This window comes from Lates calcarifer, linkage group LG1 (genome assembly GCF_001640805.2).
Source record: "Lates calcarifer isolate ASB-BC8 linkage group LG1, TLL_Latcal_v3, whole genome shotgun sequence".
Taxonomy (NCBI): Eukaryota; Metazoa; Chordata; class Actinopteri; family Centropomidae; genus Lates; species Lates calcarifer.
The window spans coordinates 17,985,876-18,003,999 of record NC_066833.1 but is presented as its reverse complement, the minus strand read 5'-3'; the positions used below and the strand labels follow the sequence as shown (position 1 = coordinate 18,003,999).

General features: G+C 38.8%; 1 protein-coding gene across 1 annotated transcript in view; it reads right to left on the bottom strand.

Annotated features, from left to right (window-relative positions):
• LOC108882962 (obg-like ATPase 1) overlaps nucleotides 1–18,124 on the bottom strand; it is a 40,231-nt gene that overhangs the window by 19,493 nt on the left and 2,614 nt on the right. The window contains exons 3-5 of the mRNA XM_018675767.2: nucleotides 15,360–15,503; nucleotides 13,483–13,610; nucleotides 2,819–2,994 (exon numbers count right to left, since the gene is read on the bottom strand). Coding sequence (XP_018531283.1) covers nucleotides 2,819–2,994; nucleotides 13,483–13,610; nucleotides 15,360–15,503 — 448 coding nt within the window. The remainder of the gene's footprint in view (nucleotides 1–2,818; nucleotides 2,995–13,482; nucleotides 13,611–15,359; nucleotides 15,504–18,124) is intronic.

Here is an 18,124-nt window from a genome sequence, read left to right as displayed (position 1 = left end):
TGCATTCACTCTCTGCACATCTCTCTCCACAGGAATTCTAAAGGCCTTTTAGTCAGGCAGCCAGAGTGCAGCCAGCGGGAGAGAGCGCAGGAAGAGCTGCACACACTCCGCCCGCGCCGGCCCAAGTCTTCACAGAGAGATTAATCATCTGTGAAATGGAAACAGCAAACGGCCGGTGACACAGGCTGAACCCGCTCCAGGTTTCCCTCATCAGCTCGCAGCCGCCGTGCAGCGTTCCTCTAACAGGCAGGTGTTAATAAAAGGCATATAGGTCCCACAGGGGTCAAACACATACGCCTGCCACCATGAAGCGCCGCTGGTGGGCTGGCTTCTTATTATTGTTTTGTAAGGATAGGGATTTTGAGGATTCATATGGACAAAAGCGATGAAACATTGTTCTTGTAAACACCAGCACCAGCAAAATGGATTTAAATCTTTAGAACAATGCATACATATAATATGAGCCCTGTGCAACCACATGCAAATAAATTCAGCTTAAAGTCACAATGAAATATTCGGTAACTCTTTCAGCCTGATAGTAGAATTTAACCATAATATCTTATTTTACAATAAATTTTTTAAAAATCTGATTTGGTTGTTTTTTGCTCTCACAAAAATCTCATTTTCTTCAACACCATATCTCAGCTGGTGGTAAGAAACCAACATAACCATAACAGATTTTTTATTTTTCATTCATTTTGCCCCCTTCCCATCAGATTATCTCAGATATCCTTGTGAGTTTACAAAGTTAATCATCCCCTCGTGTGTTTCATCTTGCCCTAACATCCTGTTTCAGCAAGAAGTTCCCTCAAAACTCTTCATGTTTCATTTGCATCTCAAACCATAAATATTCAACATTATTTTTTTGGAGCACATGTTCAAGTATTACACTATACTGCAAAATTATATACTAATCTATAGAGTACTTCACTCTCAGAGTAATATGGTATGGCATACTGTGTCTGTATCTTTGAATGAGAATGAACAGTACTTCTCCTAAGCTGCCTAGTCTCTCTGCAAGACTTTTCACCAAAAACTTGATGAGTAAAGCCAGAGTACATTAAGTCAGGGTTCCTAATTTAATTAAGCTGCTTTTTTCATTACACATATTTATAGCAACACATTGACTTGGGTGGTTTTGTCATGATTGTTATAATTTTTCACATTTTAAAAATAAATGGTTTATGTAGTTTTAGTCTTATTTTATTTCTACTATCACAATATAACACAACAAGTGTGTTTAAATCTAATTTGGGATTTTTAGTATAGATTAATGTAAACTACTGTGTCCACTAAACCGGCTCTGTGAGTGTGAGTGGTGCATTATTTTAGTATGACTAAAGTAATTTTTAAAATATAGTATAATATACAGGCAAGATAAAAGCAGAATTTTCTCATGAAATTTCAGTTCCACATAAAATCAGTAGATTTTATGAGTGTGACAATGGATTAGATCTTGTTTCAAATTACTCAGTAAAGCGGAAAAACTAAGGGTTTTAACAGTTGCACAGAATTTCTCTTTCATTTCATAGCATCCTGTGGCTCCACAAAAGAACAAGCACAGTTGTGTGTTTTAAACTGTAGATTTTCAGACATAGGGTTGATGCACATGGTCTGCATATAGACATAAACATGTGTATATGTGTCTGTGCACAGCTGAGCATGTCAAATACCAGGCTTAGCCTATGAGACAATCACACAATCCCCTCCATCTAAAAGCTTGGTGCAGCCTTTGATAAGTGCCATTCTTTGCCATCTAAAGAGGTCTTCTATAGATTCTCACTTGCCGACGTGTGCACAACCTTTGACAAGTAATGTAGATCATTTTTATTCATTGCCTAAAATTGTTAGCAATTATGTGTGTAAGCGGCCACCTGCCCAGCCTGAATGGCTCCTGTCTGTGTGGCTACAGGGGTGTGGGGAAGTGCTGTGGAGAAGTGCTGTTGCCTGTAAAGGGGAGTGTGTGTGTGTGTGTGTGTGTGTGTGGAGATGGGTGGGGGGGTTTAAGTCTGAGGGGAACCACCCAGGCAAGGGGCCCCTGCAGCAGGTGAAATAGCCCCTCTCGTTAGCGTAATGAGTGGTCAGAGCCTCAGTGTGTTGGGGCCTGAAATTGTGCACGCCGCTCCAAGTGAAAGGCCAGATCCCCTCGCGTGCTGGCCTATCGTATCCCGCTCCGATGATGGAGGGGCATCGTGAGACATTTACAGCCAAATCATTGCTAAAGTCGGGTGCTAAGCCTCATTACCTTAACAATATGACCAACTGAATGTGTATGCATCCACACATGTTTTGATCTGACAACCAGGATGTGGATTGTTTCTTACTTACTGAGCTTAACCTGCATTTTGCCCTGCACCTCATTGCATGTAACCAAGAATCCTCTGTCAAAGAATATTCTAAACATTTACGGTATTCATAGCGAGATATAGGCAGATGTGTCACCCGCAGTATGGCCTTACACAATTTCCTGAGCTGCTGTAGGTGTATAAGCATGAGCAAGAGCTGTGCCATGATTTGAGTATTACTTTAGATGAAAAGAGCTGTGTGGAAACACTTTCATTAGCCCAGTGCTGTGACCCAGGGTCAGCAGCTGAATAAGTAACTCTCTATTAATGATTTCTACAGCAGAAAACCCCTGACCCCTGATCACTTTCAATCTCAGAAAGAGAAAAAAATGGGGCAGGGGGAGGGGTGAGACCTATTGGAGAGAGATTAAAAAAAAAACACACTTTTTTTCCCTTGGCCATGTGTGTGGGAGGGTTATTATTTGTGCCTTGCTGTGAGGGAGAGCAAAGGGCCTGCTGGGACATTGACTCACATATTCTGGTTTGAGTTTCTTGTCACCGCCTCTAATGGCCGTCTTCTCCAGCTTGTCAATAACAGGGCCGATCATCTCCTCATCCTTCAGCCGCAGCTCCTCATGAATGATCTCCATATCCCTCACTGGATCCACAGTCCCCTCAACGTGGATGATATCCTCATCCTCAAAAGCACCTGCAGCGATAGGACACAAACACACAGAGAGAGCGTCAGGGTAAAATTATTATTTTTTTCAACAACACTGTTTTACATGAACACATATAGTACAGGCAACAGAATCAATGTCTTTGACTTCTTGAGATCGAATGTGAAGCAGTGATTAGATTTGGCTCAGAAAATCATTAGCTTCTGCAGAGAATGTGGGAAAAATAAACATCCACCTGAAAAAGCACAGTGGGAGTCACAGGAAAGTCATAACAAATACAATAAAATATTCAGGAATATATTTAATCTTTCTTTTCAGCATGAAAGTGTCAGAGCTGTAAGAAACCAGCTTACAGTGTCAAAGTAAGTTCCACCAAAATTGGCTTGTCTGTCAACCTGCATCAAGTAGAGAGTGCCTGGTCATGCATTTTTTTAACTCTCTGCTTTAAAGCTATTAACTATTAAGTTACAAATACAAGAAATAAACAAAAGTGAGTATGATTTAACAGAAAAATGTCAACAATCATAAAGTAAAGAGGACAGTCTCCCCCTAATCACTTGCATCATAGCTGTTGTGCTGGTGATTAGATAATGAGGCCCTGAAGCAGACCATTTAGCCAACAGCAGCTCTTAGGACTCCTTCTGATTCTCCAGCAGGGCTCAAGGTGAGGGAGGTGTGGGGGACCCAGGTGTACATCTGTCACATGAGAGTGACGGCCTTTCACATCACCAGTGGCAACTGTAGTAGACTGTTCTATTGAATGTTAGTCCAATAATTCTCTAACTTCTCAATATAATTTACACGTCACTATTTAACTAAAAGTAGCAATGCTGCAATATCAAATAGTCCAGACTACACAGTAAATACAAGCTCTGCAATAAAACTGTCATTATTATCAAAAGAGAACTTAATGTATCAGAAGTATAGGAACTCATAATTGTAGCTGTTATAACATTATATACTATATCACACTAATATATTATTGGATTATTATTACTGATGCAAGAAAATAACTAACATGTTGTAGCTGACCCATGGTGCTAGTTTGAAATATTTTATATAATGTGAGTTAGTTTATCTGTGACTGCACACTTTATTTAAGTGTATCATCTGTTTTGTATGTAAACTCTTAATCTATGAGCGGTCTTATGTGGAGTAGTGGTAGAGTTAAAAGTACAACATTTTCCTCTGAAGTGTTGGGGAGCCGAATAACGTGAAATGGAAATACTTCAGGTAAAGCACAAGTACCTCAAATTTGAACTGAGTAAATTTACTAGGTTATATAGCACCACTGGAGCATGCTGATACCAGATTTATGTAAGCACTATATAGTTGGATAGACACTTTTTTGTAAATCAGTCAACAACAGTGACTTGTGAAGCTTCTCTGTGACATAATGGGAATGCCATCTCATTCAACAGGGAAGTGGATGTCAGGCGAACGATCGCTTGGCTTTAAGTATTGCAGTGTTGAGAGACACTATGTTTGGAATGTGCACAGTGGAGTCACTAAATGTTATCAGCCATACAAATTCATGTGTTGACACCTGAGTGTGTGGAGGACTGTTGACAGGTGAGGCCCTGCGAGATAATAACGTCACCGGAGTGGTCCACATTATTCATCATGGAAGGTGTCACATCATCTCTCAACAAGTTCTAACAGTGATACATGCAGAAAATATTGATGATTCATACAGCTGTGCATAGTTGTTGTGATGGGAAAAAAAACTAAATTGATATTTAGGCAATTCTTTGCTGAGCTGCATCCTGCATGAAGTTATCAGATCACTAAAAAGACTGCTGAGGAGAAGTTTGTACAGCAGTAATCTTCTGCCACTCCCCTACTCACATCAAGGCCCTGGTTGTGTAAAAACTTTGAACAGATTTTCATGGTCCCCTGAGGACAAACCTTAATGACTAATAGGTCCCCTGACTTTTCTCCAAGCACCAGCCTTGGGGTTTCAATTTGTGATTTAGAGTGATATGTTTCAACGACTGTTGAGTGGTTGCCATGAAATGTCCCTCATCCCTCACTCATGCCCCCCACAGGGTAAATTGTAATGACTAGCATGCTAACGTGCTACAACGTAAACATTATACCTGCTAAACATCAATGTCATCAGCATATCAACATGTTACTGTGAGCTTGTTAGCATCCTGCTCTTTGCATTTAGCTCAAAACAATGCTGTGTCTGAGCATAGTCTCGCAGAGCTGCTAGCATGTTTGCAGACTCTTAAACTTGTTCACTAATGAGAACCAGTGACTCAGAGGCCAGTATTCAAATTGTACGGGACACAGAATTGTAAAAGGATCCAATGCAAACTCCACAGTGATCTCCCACATGGATAGAATATCATATCTTGTTCCTCTTGCTGTGTTAAGGAGGGATAAGTACCCGGTTTTCCATGGAACCAAACTACAGGGCTTTTACAATCTAACATCACTAATCACTCGCATCTAAACAGACACAGCTCAACAACAAAATGACAGGCAACCGAAAATCCTACACCAGTGGCTTTATTACTCATGCAAGTCAACAGAAGCTGTAGACTTTTGTGCAAGCTGTCATCCTGTGCGTTGTCCTCATGGTGAAATGAACTTATCCAATTACTCTTTGCCTAATCAGGCTGTTTTGGTTCCTCTCCTCTTGCAGAGGTACTCCACAGTATAAACAGTTCACTTACGCCACACAGAAAGGGGCTAATCAGTGGAATTATTGTTTTGCTGCTCCAATTTACCAGCTCCCTGTTCAGCACTGATTGGAATGAAAATTTTCTATTGTGTCTGCATGAACTCAGAAAATATAATGCAATGTAATCATTTTGTTAGCTGCAAGAATATACATACATTATAAACAATTATGATGTACAGTTTTGATACACTGTGTCTCAAATGGAAAATGCATACCAATCTGATGTTGAATTTAGCACATATTAATTAGAAGTGAGGTGTTTTAAAAAAAAACATTCACATGGATAATAAACCACTCATGACTGGTATAAATCACTGTTGATGAAAGAATTAGAATTTTCTATATGGACAATCATTATTTAAAAACATTTCTTACTTTCTTGAATAAGTAATCAACAGCTTCTGACCATTGTTTTATGTCCTAATGAAAAAAAAGCTGATAAATCAAAAATTCAAAGAGGCTTTGAAAGTGCAGGAGCAGCTGATCACTCACTATTTAGTCATCAGCTGACACTCTCCTCTGACTACCACATATTCCATAAGTAATTTGCTTTAATTAATTTCGCCTAATTTAACATTCACATCTACTTTACCGCCGCCCCATTCAGGGCTTAGAGCTGGAGAACAAATGCATGAGGTGAAAGAGAGGAGAGAAATCTGAGGGGGCAATCTCCACAATTAGTCTTTTAACAACTGGGCCTGGATAGGGCTCTGTGAAGACAGCTCTTATGAGGCTGCAGCGCCACACAAAGCCACATGCAAGACAGTAAAAACAGACACAAAAAGAAGAATAAAGAGGTTGGAAAGGCCCAGTCTCATGAGTTAGGTCTGTCTCACAATTTAAATGTTACTGCTTAATTTCATATAGTGTATGTTTTGAAGACATTATTAACAGGTGCTCCTTTTTTGACAGAACAAAAGGATTAGTCTCTAGAGGATGAGTGGTGTTCAATGGCCTGATTAGGGATCAGGCTAAGCTCTGAAAAATTATGGACTTACAGTGGCACTGCAGGTTGGTGTTGCCTGAAAAGGTAAAACTCCATGAACAGACATTTAAAAATGAAACACATTATGAAAGAAATAACACCTATCATGTATGATGTTTTAATATTAACCATATCATGCAACATTCCCTAAGAACATACAGTATAACTAAAGGAACAAAAGTTTTTTTTTTTTTTTTAAAAAAAGCTCTATTTTCAATTAGTCTTTACTTTAAAGGACCAAAAAGGCTCGAGCTAGCTTATATCATTACTTTTCTGTCAGGTACACAGACAAGGCAGTCATCTCAGTCAAGTCAAGATCAATACTGATTGAGCTGCTTCCTCTGATGTTGCTACCTGGGAGGATATGTGGTCAACATAATTCAGTTAAATTACAGTATTCATTGACTTCTAACTTCCTGTGCATGTTTTCACATGCAAGATGGGTAAGAGCACATCTAAAGAACTTGCATTCCTCACGCTGCTTTTAAAATGTTCATGCAAACCCAGTGCCGCAATTCTCCTGGTATTCAGAGCAGTAAAAGCTATTTTATGGGTCTGTCAGGAAAAGCACATTATGGATGTCTTTCCAGCATAAAAACACTGATAATGCACACAAGGGTATTTATGTTCATTCAGGAAATATCTTCTTGACTTTCATTTTAGGTTACATGAAATTAACAGCTATTTGTAGTTGGCTGCTTCTGTAACAGAGTTTGTGGCATATTCAGCCTTGTTTCTTTGCATGTGTCAATTATGGCAAATACATTGACTGCAAAAAGCAGTCTCACACCAGAAAATAGTGGGTTTGAGCCCTTCAGAGATACAGTCATGTTTTCTACATGATCCCATCTTTCATAATAGATCACAGTCAAATCATAGTGTTCAAAAGTATGAATATCAGTACCTCACAGAGTGTCTCCAATTCCTATGTAATCTACTGTCAGCTGTAGTGTCTCATACCAAACTGAGTATTAAAGGTGCATCTTTCCAACATGTTTGATATCACTGACTGAAAAAAAAGAAAGGAAATGGGGGGAAGCCGTTCAGACAAGCCTGTTCAGTGTGCAGTTGAAAAGTGAATGTTTGGGGAGGTTTCAGTTTTCATGAACTCTGACAGAAAACAACAGTCTTAATTCCCTTATCATTAGCTTAACCTCTGTCATTCCATTTATTTTGTTAAACCACAGAGCATGAGAGTGCCTTGATTGAAAGGAACCGTCATATGCACACCACTGTTGTCCCACATCATTCAGCGAACAAACCTTTTTAGATCCTTAACTACCATAGTGCTGCTGATTGCACAGGCACCAGCAATTTCCTAACCAACCGCCACCTGAACAATGATGTGTTCAGCTTTCAGGCCCTCCAGCCTTTCAAAGGTGAATCATTTCACAGTTTGGAACGAGATCTCCATAGCAACTCCTCTTTGAAGGGTTTAGAATCACCATCCAATAATTCTATGATCATCGGGCCTTGCCATTCCCAGTGGTTCTTTTCACAGCGGACAGGCAAGGGGGGCATGAGGAGGAAGCAGGAAGATTCTACAGTCTATTTCAGGCAATTCATCTGGCAGCCCCATTAGAATTCAAAATATTGCGACCTTCAATCACCGAGCATGTTATCTGGAGCTGTGGCGATCTCCAGTCAAGATGGGTAGACATTTTGCTCTAATCATCCACGATGAGTGGAGGCTGACAAAAACGCTTCATTCTCACTGAAGCAAAATGCTCATTTAAATGCTGTGACAGCACCTCAACAGAGCCCGAAAACACACAAAAGGAGGATGATCCTCACAGCTAAATAAGCTAGATTTAGAACTGCGGTATAGATTAAACCAACATAAACAAAGAACCACATGCAACATTTTTCTGACTAATTTATGACGCAACATTTCTGTTTGCACTCACTTATGACAAGACACAAAGAACAGGCAGGTATTAGGACCTAGTTATATGAAAAAGTGTTGCTTTGTCCAAATATGGTGAAGAAAGTGGGTTGCTTGATTTGCATCAACAGAGTAGATCATGGCTGCCTATAAAAACGAGTAAAATAAATATTAAAAAAATGGGATGAAATCGTAAACTCACCAGAGACAATAGTCACTTAAATTCATTTTAAACTTTTTTTCTTTCTGTTAAAAGCAAAGGGGTCAACAGTAACCGTAACACTTAGTCTGCCACATTAATAGACCATACAAGTAAATATTTTCACAAATTCATCATGGAATTAAAAGACAAAAAGAATAAAAGAAAGCTGAAATTGATTATTCCACTGTTCCTTCATTACGATGAACATGACCATCATTGTTTCTTTTGAGTCAATGCTTTACCTTTCACTAGCACAACAAATGCATGTTAATCTGCTGCTAAAATAGTCCTGAACAAATGCATTATTTACTGTCTGAGTGACATATGCTAAAAACTACAGTGCTCAAAACTCAAATCTTGATGGTAATCTGTGATATTCTAGTTATCTGATGGGGATACACCAATCACGTCATACAAAAATGACAAGATGCAAAAGACTTTCAGCAAAAATAATATCAAGTTTTAATAACTACTACTGGTAGTTTGAACTGATACATCAATGCAGATTGCGCAACAAAATTGCTGACAAATTTGCTCACTGCCTGATCTGTTTAGATAGTCACACACATGGAAGCCACTGAGCTGGCTGAGGTGTTTTGGATGTTTGTCAAGTTTGAAAATTTGTGAGTTGGTGAGTGATAAGGCAGAATTCCTGGATAGCAGCCATGACTGGCGTCAGCAAGGAAGCAAGCTGGCCATAAATCACATCTGTCTGAATAGTCAATCCAGTTTGCTCGTAACGCCTGAAGCTTAACAATCAGTTTGATTTGTTTGCTATTAGCGATTAGTGGAGCGTGGGCTGACGTCTGCACCTACCAAACACATAAACAGTAACCTACTAGATTTAGCAAAGTGATTTAATTCAATCATAATTTATCACTATTTATCATAAGATTAGGATATTAATTAGTTAATAATGACTCATGTAAGTCACTGAGGATATTGGAGATGTTTAAATGACTGCTGTAAATTTGTTGTTGAATGACACTTTGATTTGACGCACCACCAAAGACTGAACTAGACAGAACCTGGAAACACTCCAAAAGTGTTTGGCAAAAGTGTTAGTGGTTGGCATCTTTTAATACAGCTACTTAATCTAAGATGTTAACATTTGAGATTCAGTTATGATTGCTCTCATTAATGATGAAAGCACAGAAGTTAAACAGGCCTACATTCAGTTTTGTTTCGTCTACCGCCAAATGTGGTTTGTTTTGTCGGGAGTGAGCAGTGGCGATAATCACAAGAACTTTGGCCATTGTTGTGTTTACAATGCGAGGTTATAATTCACCCTTTGAGCAGAACTACTTCGTCAGGGCAGTCTGGACACTAAAGTGACTCGCTAGTGGAAAGTGACAAGACAGGCCGACTGCAATTGCTCTCCAGCACTGGAGACAGCTCTTGGCAAGTAAAGGAGTGAAGTCTGATGCTGAACTTTGCTTCTAGACTGGTAAACAACAGCTAATGCTATGTAGCAATAGCAAAAACTTACATATAGCTCCTTTAAATCATCAAATTAGTTGCTGTCAATCCAGTAATCAATTGCTATACTAAACCTTTCGGCTCTAAAAAGGATACAGTTAGGTAACATCTGTAACTGATCAACTTTATTCCCCTAAAAATCAACTTAACCAGAGGTTCAGGTGCTGGAAGCGTGAATATCACAGTGAGAGAAGAGTCTATGCCAAAAATAACAGCTACTTTCCAGTCGGCTTCCCACAACCACAGCCAGTCCCTTCAGATTAAATGTGCTATACCACAGTATCTTAAGGCTAGATTCTTACTGAGTGTTGTGCAACCATAAATAAGTCTTCATTAGAAGTGAGCTGGAGGTTTCCTACAGTGATGTGGGGGACACTGTGCAAGCATTCAAACATCTAATTGCTGGAAACCAAACATCTGGGAATAAGGCCAGGTGAGCTGGCAGAGTTGCTAGCGGGGAACAGAAGAGCAGATGAAGTAGAACATGTCTGTGTCTTGTCTCAGACAGTGAGGATCCAGCCACGTTCCAGTCACTGCAGAAGCACTGGGAACGCTTAGCCTGCAAACCATTTAGTTATGAGACCAGGGAACACTAGGCAATCAACAGAATCAGCTTTCAGGATGTCATCATGCGCCCTAATAGTTTTTGGAAGGTATTGTTGAAAGTAAATCCACTGTTTACACAGGCTTTTCAAAGTCATTAGGGGTTGAAAAATATTCATAACGTGCACACTACTGGGGGAATTTTGTGACCAGACATCATGAGGAAAATCCAGTCAGTCTACTCCCTGGAAAAAGTTTAATCTTTTCAAAGAAAAAGTGGCAACCTATCTTGTCTTGATGCCTTTGTAAAACCTCTGTATCGCTTATGTAAATGTTCATTATTTCTCATATTTCACAACTTCTGAACAAGAAAGGGAATGAAGGGTACAAATAATTTCATAGAGGAACTGGCAAAAACTTTAGGCTGATCTCTAAAGTTTAGCAAGACCTCATTTCATTTCATCAGATCAGGTCAATTGCTTGTGTTTTCAGTTTGCACTAACAATCATACTGAGCTGTTTCATGTTACTCACACGGTTCATCTCTCTGTAGTATCTTTATAGACCCCTCTACTTATTACCAGACAAAAAACTTACCACTCCAGACATGGAAAAGTGTGATCCCCGACAACCATATAATCAAGCTATATAAAAGCAGTGGCTTCAGCATTGCAGTCTGCCTGACACCAGATAGATATAATTACAAAACAAAACCAACTATGTTTAATGGTTAACTTGTGAAACATACCGCATTGTTTCCAAGGTCTTCACTTGAGTGGAAACAATGGCATGCCAGAGCAGATAGATGTAAACACACACACAGTAGAAGCTCTCGATCGTCCTATTTCCGATTGTTGTGGATGTTTGTCTTCTTTGTGTGAGCAGAAACAAAAGAGTTGGTTTTGGGTGAGGATCTGGCATATACATTAAGTCCATATCAAACACACTGTGGGTGTTTTTAAACCATGTACATAATAATGTATATAAAAATACACATAAACCACATAAGTGGCTATAATGTAATGTAGAATCATTATCTAAATTATTCAGACGTTTTTAAAAATGAGACTCTTTACACTCAGTTATCAGTTTATTGAGAACATACAGTCTAATACAACAGTGCTGCAGTAAATCCATCGTTCATGAAGGTTATAATGCTCAGGTGTTGTTGAACCTGTTTTTGAGAGGTTCTGATTCAACAGTATTCATTTTGGAAGATGTAGTTTATGTTTTCTGTTATTTTGTCCACTCCAACAACAACAGAAACAACAGGATTCATTGCAGGACTGTTGTATTAGACTTCATGAGTTTTAGCAAGGTGTGGCTAATGAACTGGTAACTGGGTGTATGTGTGACCTGTTCTTAAATATTTTGTGGGGAGGAATGAATTGGCTTGGGGCTGATTGCCAGCGGGAGGATAGGAAACATAAGTATTGAGAGACTAAAACATTGTTTGGATCTTTTCATGGAAAAACAATAAGAAAAATATAGAATAACACTAGCCTTATACTTTAACTTTTATTTTAGCAAAAACTGAACAGTGGAACTGTTTATCTCACCCTATACATCTTGTCCACTCTGTAAATCATTACTAAGTGTTTCAGTGGGTGGTCTTCTACTTCTGCTTCTCACAAACTACAATCATCATGCAGAAAGACTATATTTGAAAACTGCACTGGAACAGAAGTAATACACTTGTCAGTGATAGATAGAGACAACTTGGGAACAATATAAGAAAATGGCCTTAATCTTAACCCTTTCTATCTGTCCGTTCTATGCCTGCCATCACCGACTCTCTAATCAGAGCTCCTTTCACACCAAGGGAAAGTCAATAACAGCACACAATCAGTAAACAAATTCAGCTATTTTTAAAGGGCCTCTGCATTCATTTCAGTTGCTGTAATTTGAATTATTCTAGCGTGTAACACTTTAATTATGTAAGACAAAGACCATGTCAGACACACAGAAAAACTTGAGGCAAAGAAGTGATGTGAAGGCAGCACTACTGAGGGAGTTTGATGGAAATAATTTGCTCAGCAAATCACGTCTATATAATCACAGGAGTAAGAAAGGCCAGTATTTCTAACCATCCCAAATATATAAAATTATTCTTAATATAATTACTACATAATGGTATTAGTAATATATTATTTTATCTATTACCATTAGAATTGTTACAAACATACATGATGTAAAAAGCAAAAAAGGAAGGGAAAAGAAGACTTTCATTCTCAATAATATGTTTATTAATAGCTTACTTACCTCCACTGTACTCAAACTTAATCTAAAGTGGCATTAGGAATCACATTACAATAACATGTGGTGGTCCTTCTCAACCAAATCCAAGCTTTGGGATATGATACTGATTGTGTAAAGCTTAAACCAGACACAGATCCTTTCTCTTCCCACTTCTGTGATTCTCATTCAGGGAGCCTCCCAGTAGGAATGTGAGGTTTGGTCTGACTTCATTAATCTTGAGTGTTATGTTGATCTTGGCACCCACCACACAAGATGCCCTGCTAGCAAAGCTATCGCACAACTAAGGCCTCCACTTAAAAAAAAAAAACAAAAAACGCTGGTGGTGGAGCAGCCTTTTGGTGTGACCAGATGTGGTCAATGGACCTGCTTTCGCTACAGTATAAAATACTTGATACAGCTGCATGTGTGTTAAACGTGATTTGCTGAAGATCTGAAATCCTATAAGGGAAAGCAACCCTCCGCCTTTCACTCACGTGTCATGTGGAAGATGCCGTCACAGGCGCTGATATGGGACAGGAAGGCATTTCCCAGGCCTTGGCCAGCGTGAGCACCTTTCACCAGGCCAGCAATGTCTACAACATTAAGGAATGCTGGGATTTTGCTGCAAACCAAGATATAAAAGGAAAAAAATGTTACCCATGCAAGACTTCAAACAATATCAGTACCTTTTTGATAACAGAGAAACCACTTTGCATTGGTTTGTGCTGCAATTCAATACAACAGTCCTGTTAAAAATAATATCCTTGTGTAGAAGCCATGAGGATTTTTTGTTTTAGTTTGTGATGTTGAATTGGACTGCTTTGTGATGTGAAGTGGCACCAATATATTGCTTTTCCCTAAGTGTAAAAGAGGTGAACAAAATATCAGAAATTCCATTACGATATAATTCAATATAACATCACCACAAATTATAGTCTCACAACATAACATAGTGTTGAGTCAACAAACAAATAACTAAAGTGGTCTCAACAGAACGTGAGCGTGTTAAAGAATAAGTCTGGTGTTATTTTTCTGAACAGTATTTTCAACAACAATCCCATGAAAAGACCAAAACCAATGATGCATTAGACTATGTCTCAACACTTCGTACTTCTATACCCTGACTGTAGCACTGACTCATAAATACATAGTTTTACTTTTTTTTAAAGACTAAGGGCATTTTCACATTGAGTACGATAGCCTGTACTTAATGTGAAAAAGCCCTTTCGATGGTCGGTCTGCAATCCACCAATAAAGACAAAAGAAGACCAGTACACTACATCACACACTCTGCATAGCAATCTGCTTTAATTCTTTGGTGCAGTTGCTTTCACACCTGATGCAAACCATACTCACACATGAACTGTACTCAAGACAACCTTTTCACCTTTACCCGAGCATGGTTTGTTGATCCACGCCTGCGTCCCCCGATGTGAAAGATGCGCAAAAATGACTGAACACTGTAGTTTTTAACGATGTTACTCAAAGGAGTAAATTGGGCATTTGTCGGTGACTATTTTCAAAGGTGGACTGCAACACATTTAAAGCGCAAGTGATTCATTGTTATGAAGGAGTGTGTCACCAAGTGTAACAGTGTGGCTTATCGTTGTATTATTAATTATTTTTGGACAACAACGTTTGTCTCCGATTCACATGAATAAGCTATGTGAGGTTTTGGATACTCTGTAAATACTTGTTTGTAGGATCAGTTCATTGTTGGTTTTCATGGGAATTTTTGTACAATAATAAACATATAGAATATCTCTAACCTAAGAGAGGTAGGCAGGGAGAGGTACAGAGAGTGGTACTGTAGAGCTGCATGGCATTTAATTGCACATGTGCTTTTATCTCTATGGGTATTGGTGTATGTATTTATGAAGAGCCATGGAATCTGTTTTGCCTGTGTTTAACTTATAGTATGAGTATAGCTCATAAGCAAGACAGAACTGAGTACAACTGTGCCGGTGAGATTCATACTGCTCTTTGAAAAGCAGGAGCTGAAGTCCCAGCTTAGTTCTGGTCACTAAAATTCATGCACTGAAATGTTCTGAGGTATTCAGCACGCCAATTCTTGTCAGTCAAAAAGAGACACCTTGCTAGTAATTTGTCACTATAGGACAGCAAATCTGAATTCAGCCTGATTTAACAGCCTCTGTATAAATGTGTATGACAACCAGGTGTTGGAGATTCAAATGCTTCAGTTTTTTCTTTAACAGGAAACCTTGGAATAGAGCAGCAATCACACATCACACAGAACTGGCAGGTACATGTCAACAACATTGTTACGTGTTTTCTCATACCTATAGCAAGAGGACTGTCAGAGACTACAGATCTGAAGTGTGAATAATACGTGAACGATGAGACCCCATACCTGGCAGGTTTGTGGAATTGGCAGAGGAAATCATAGCGTTCATCTGGAATGGGCACTCTGCTTTCATTTGGGTCAATGGTGCAGAAGGGGAAATTTTCAGCTGCAGCCTGACTCTTTGTCAGCACGTTGAAAAAGGTTGACTTCCTGAAAATAAAACACAGCAGTGAGGTCAGTCCATCTAAAAGTGCATCTAAAAGGTTTGATAGAATGATCCTAAAACACTCCAGTAAATTATGCAAGATTAAAGAAGATTTTTCTGTGCAAGATGGAAAATACCATACCCAATTACAAGGTCAGATAATCCCATAATAGATCAATTGTACATGGAATCGAGGGGCAAATTACATTTCTGATAGATTTCAGCTGTTAGGACTGGGTCAGCCAAATGCTGCCCCATGTTGTGATCACAGAGAGATTTATTCTCTACGGCACAAGCAGCTCAAGTGTACTTCAGAATCTACAGACAATGGCAAGTGTCTAAGAGTAATAATGGCATAGCAGTTAACTATAATCCAGGACTTTCCGTCTTTATCCCCTCACTCAGTGCTTCACATTGAAATGATTGTTTGCTAAGTCCTATAGGCATGAAATTGCTCGAGATTGCTAAAGTGTGTGCATTAATTCCTTATATAAAGCTAGATTGTTTCTCTAACACACTTGACGGCTTTTCTTGGGTGACCTTGGGGAAAAAATAAAAACCATCCACAGTAAAACAACTGCAGTACTACAACTATTGTCAGGTGTGAAAAATGACACAATCATATAAATAATTACACAGCAAATTACTTTCTTACTAAGTAAAGTGTGAATTACAGTGGACTATGTAATATGACGGTAAGAGAAAGAGTCATAAAAACATATTTTTAGGTGAACAATAGGCCAGATATTAACCAAAAAATTTGGACTGGGTTTACATTGACAACTGGGAATGTGACAGGCATAAATATTTTTTATACACCTATCACATGAATGAAGTTTCATACTTTGGTGATGTGCACAATCCAAATGCCAAGTTTGTGTCTATTTACAATTACAATTGCAATTATATCTGACTCTGACTTGAAATACTTTGAACTTCTCACTCTCTTGACTCTGATTACTTAAAAGCATACTTTGGGGATAAAGGAGTTTTAACATCTCACTTTATTCTCCATTGATGCATACTTCTTCATGACCTGCTATGGCTTCTTTGCTTAGATTCTTAATTAGGATTCAACCCCTCCAGTGCATTGTTTGACTCATATGTCCTGGAAGAAGCTGCAGTACATCTAGACCAAAAAACAAACATGTAGCTTTAACTATCCAATATCTATAATTCCAGGGTCAACTGGTAATTTTAATTAATTTCAACTGCACAGCAATTCATTAATTCTGCAGATAGTGTTGGTAGTTAGTAATAAACAACCGTGGCCTAAAAATCAAAATCTACCCAGCCTTATACCAGGAGGCAGGGGGTTAAGAAGAGATTCATCCTTTGGTAAATTAAGCACTGAACAGAAAGTTAAGCTGAAGAGCAGAAGGATAAGGAAGTAGACAGCTGCACAGTCAAATCTAAACATGCAAATTTGCAGAGTCTCAAATGGAGCTATGTTTCGAGGAAATTACATGACCTTTGTTATAGATGATATTTCTGTTAACGTCAGTCTATATGAGAACTTATGGCTCCCCACCTTGTTTGCTATTTGGCATAAAGATGTGAGATTCTTGTTTTTCTGTGTGAATGCCCTATTAATCTGTTAAAGCAGGCTATTTTTACTTTGTTTTCTATCAGCCATCAGAAAAAAACAATTAAAAAAAGCCAAAAAGAAACTGTAAATACATATTTATATCAACACATGGGGACCGATTAAAAATATTTTCAGGAACTGAACAAAATATGGCTATATTAACTTATTAAAGTGGGTTCTTATGGAGATTCACAAGATAAAGGAAGCAGTTATTTAGATTAATTGTTCATTTTGGTATCTTAATTTAGATATGCTTCATGTACAAAGAGTGACACACAGGAAACACCAATACATGATGAATGATGATGAGACAGACTGTGCTGATGAACCAGGTGAAAGGCAGGTATCCATATGCATGTCTTTTGAATTCACTTTGGTCTGGGTAGGTGAACTGGAGGAGAGATTCAAGAATGACCTGACCTGAGGCAGTTAGGCCATATACCCTGTATGCTGTAACGTATGTCCCAACAAGGGGTTAAATGGACAAGACTAAACATTTTTGTGTCTCTGAGCAGGAGAATAACAGTAAATGCAACACTTACTGGTCTAAGTGTAGAAATAGCTGCAAGGCTGGCTGAATCACGCTCTCAAGTTTCCCCGTGTGTGTGAAGAATGGTCAGTTACGCCCAACTAACAGCAGGCTGGCATGTGAACATACATTCATGAAGAAACCAAAAGAGGGATGACAAGTTGTACTTTGACATAAATGTGGTATGGCAGCCCACGACCTCAATGAGTTCTACTTCTTATTACCAGGAAGAAATTGTGGTTTCACTGTGGTGAGAAATGAAAATACTGGACACTGGAGAGATCTTTGTGCAATAAGCTCCAAAATATGGCAGAACAGCTGAGGCACACTACATGTGAAGACGTACAAACTCCTTCAGACAACTGAGTGTTTATTCTCCATCATCAATATCCAGCATCTAAATATATGATCAAATGAGTCCTGTGAAAAATACCCTCAGCCTGTCTGCAGTTTAATCTAATAACGTCAGTGACTTCAAACTCACTGATTCACTGGATGATGTCTCGTCA